The following is a 3,070-nucleotide window of genomic DNA, read 5'->3' on the forward strand; positions in this document are numbered from 1 at the left end:
AGCAGTCAGTGGCGGAGGGAGAAAATTACATTACATGGGTCAAACTGATAATATTTGCATTTTACAAGAGGATCAACAAGCTTATTTCTTCAGATTTTATGAAGATAGTACATGTAAATTTATTTTTTACAAAATTTCATATGGGTCATTTGACCCACATGCTATTATGGTAGCTCCGCCACTGCAAGCAGTGATATGGGGGAAAGAAAGTAGAAGAGAAAGACAACAAAACAAATGCAACTAGAATTAGAAATAGTCTCAAATCTTCAACATATATAGAGAATAGCTAAAGAACAAACACAAAAACATAAATCTCTCAAGACAAGACACACAACATACTGGTGAGGACAATATTGTCTGGTCATGTAACAAAACATGTTTCACACAACGAATCCTCACCTACAAAGATCAACAATGACACAACAAAACACTTATGATAACACATACATTCTTCTTTCTTTTTCTTTGCCTCTGGCTCTAGAGATTGAGTTTATCCAGAACTTTCCTCCCAAACTTGTTGCACCTCATCAATGGTTTATTACGCTCTATATGGCTCATCAAATTGAAGCGCAATACGTCCTGCAAACACCAAAACACCATATTATCTCCAGCATAATCTTTACGCAGAAACTAAAGACTAAAACATTAGACAGTGTACGGCCTTGATATTCATTACCCCACACACAAACCATGCGGTTTGAATGACATAGTTTCCAAAAGGGTCTATAAGAAGTGTATCAATATCGGTAAGCAATTCATATATGATCATGCTATGGTCGATATAATGTATTTTCAAGAACTTCTGCACAACATGACTTCCATATTTGTTACGGGAGAGGTACACGTAGTTCCCTAGCAGCTGTTGCACGAGCAAAACTGTTACGTTTGGATCATTCAGCTCCACTACATACTGCACCACGTAGTTTCTGAAGGAGAATATATATAGTAATTGTGAGTAGCCAAATGAAGATATAAGATAACAAAACGGTTGTATGTATCATTCGTTATTTCATAGCTCATGTTTACCCGAATCTGTTCACGCAGAGTTTCAACGCATTAGCGATTATCTCACGAATCAAACGTCTCGTTAGCACCTCACAACCAGTACCAAGACATTGCTGAAGCATGCAGCAGCCATGTTGATCAATTGCTAACCCCAAACAGTTCCGAGCTAAAGCTTCAATAAGATTCTGTAACGAACAAACAACACAGTGAATAGAAGAAGAGAGAGTGTCATATTCCAAGACTAAACCTATTTGGAAACAAGTGATTCAGAATCTATCACGGCTAAATTTGCTTGTATCACAAGCAATAAAAATACCAAGTTTACACCTGCTAAAGAACATACCACACAGAGACTAGAATATATTTTTAGTCACATGACTTGTACAAAAAAATCACGAACTGAATTAACACAGAAACTGCAAGATTAAAGATGCAACTTGAAACATCAAACTGATTCATTTACTTTGACTTGCTACAGTAGAGTTATATAACTATATTGTATATGAAAGCGACTTCCTGTTTCGAAAAAGACTGCCTTTTTAAGAAACAAAGATCAAAACTGACTCCACGGCCATGTACAAATATTAAGCACATGACTAATTTTTATCTAACCAATTTTAATTTTGGAGATATATCCCTATAACTAACAAAGAACCAAGCATATCGCAACAAAATAGTTCAAGAACAGAACCAGAGTGGTGTGGATGATGAGATGCTTACCCGGTTCAACGAGGGAGGAAACTGGTTGAAGCATTGCATAATCACATGTTTAGCACCGTTGCTCCTAGTAAATGAAAGTATTCCCATGCTAACAGCTCCAACTACCCGCAGAATCTGTTCTTCAGAATGAAGACACCTCAACAGCGACTGTATCGAACGGGTTCTGGTAATGCCAAAAAAAAAAAGAAAAAAGAAAAATCACAAATAAAACAACACCGGTTAAAAAAAGCATTATCCGTCTTTATCCTTAAATCTAAACTAAAACAATCACCAGGCCTAAAGCTAACTACATTACAAAATCAGAGGATGATCATATAAACAAAAGGATCAGAAGTGTGTGTACCCGACAGGATCAATGCACATCTTAATAAATCCTAACTGGTTCAGACTGATCACATCGATGATAAGACTGATCTGTTGAGAGCTACACTTGTGCATAAGCTTCTGAAAGACTTGAGAAGCTAGAGGGTGTTCCATCAACTCATAGATGCTAGAGATAAAACCATTGAAGATCACATCAATTGTCTCCTTTGAACAATCATTGATCTTGTCCTGCAAGGCAAGACTCGAGTCTGGATCCTTAGCAAGCAAAGCAATAATAGGTCCCATTCTCGCATTCTCAAGAGACAGAGACGACGGGTTCACGAAACCTTTGTTGCTTCTCCAACAACCAAACACATTGTCAAGCGTGACATTACTCTGCCCATACGATCCTCCGTTAACGTAATCGTTCAGAAACGACGATGTTCTTTGAAAGTAGGGATTCATCATATGTTGCAAATCTACTTCACGCTGTGGAGGAGGAAGAGACCAACCCCCGCCTTGATTTTGCTGCAGTGATGATCGATTGGTCCAGAGATTATCAAGTGACGGATTCTGCTCACGAAGGGAGAGCATAGCGAAAGAGGAATCTAGGGTTTCGACATCAACACCAGTCGGGAATCGAAACAGCGGTTCCTCGAGAGATCTATGAGAAAGTTGCAACAGAGACACACCTCGTCGATACATCTCCGCCGGAGATAGGTTCACCTCCGTCGTCGCATTTCCGGCGCGTTCACGTTCACCGTTTGAGTTGACTGGAGACGACGATTCCATGACTAAGGATAGAAGCTGAAGAGAAAAAATCAAAAGAAAAATTATATTAGAGAGGAAAACAGAAAGAGAACTTTTTCACTAGGTTTGTGGAGATTTAATACGAATGTAAATCTATATATAGAGAGAGAAGATTTAAGGCATTAATGCAGAAAAGAGTGATTAAGGTAATTAATAGAGATTTAGTTTCAGAAAGATATTAAATAATTTAAAGTTCAAACAAGGAAATTCTAAAAATGTTGAATAACGTTTG

The 3,070-nt window shown here is 37.9% G+C and overlaps 1 protein-coding gene across 1 annotated transcript; it reads right to left on the minus strand.

Annotated features, from left to right (window-relative positions):
* Positions 1–263: 263 nt before the first annotated feature.
* Positions 264–2,820, minus strand: LOC108853528 (pumilio homolog 14-like). The gene is made up of 5 exons (XM_018626941.2): positions 2,069–2,820; positions 1,726–1,888; positions 1,027–1,190; positions 677–926; positions 264–579 (listed from the first exon to the last, which is right to left on the minus strand). Exons 1-5 carry the CDS (start codon positions 2,818–2,820, stop codon positions 478–480), a joined length of 1,431 nt encoding a protein of 476 aa, XP_018482443.1. The 3' UTR covers positions 264–477.
* Between the last annotated feature and the right edge of the window lie 250 nt (positions 2,821–3,070).

This window comes from Raphanus sativus, chromosome 4 (genome assembly GCF_000801105.2).
Source record: "Raphanus sativus cultivar WK10039 chromosome 4, ASM80110v3, whole genome shotgun sequence".
NCBI lineage: Eukaryota > Viridiplantae > Streptophyta > Magnoliopsida > Brassicales > Brassicaceae > Raphanus > Raphanus sativus.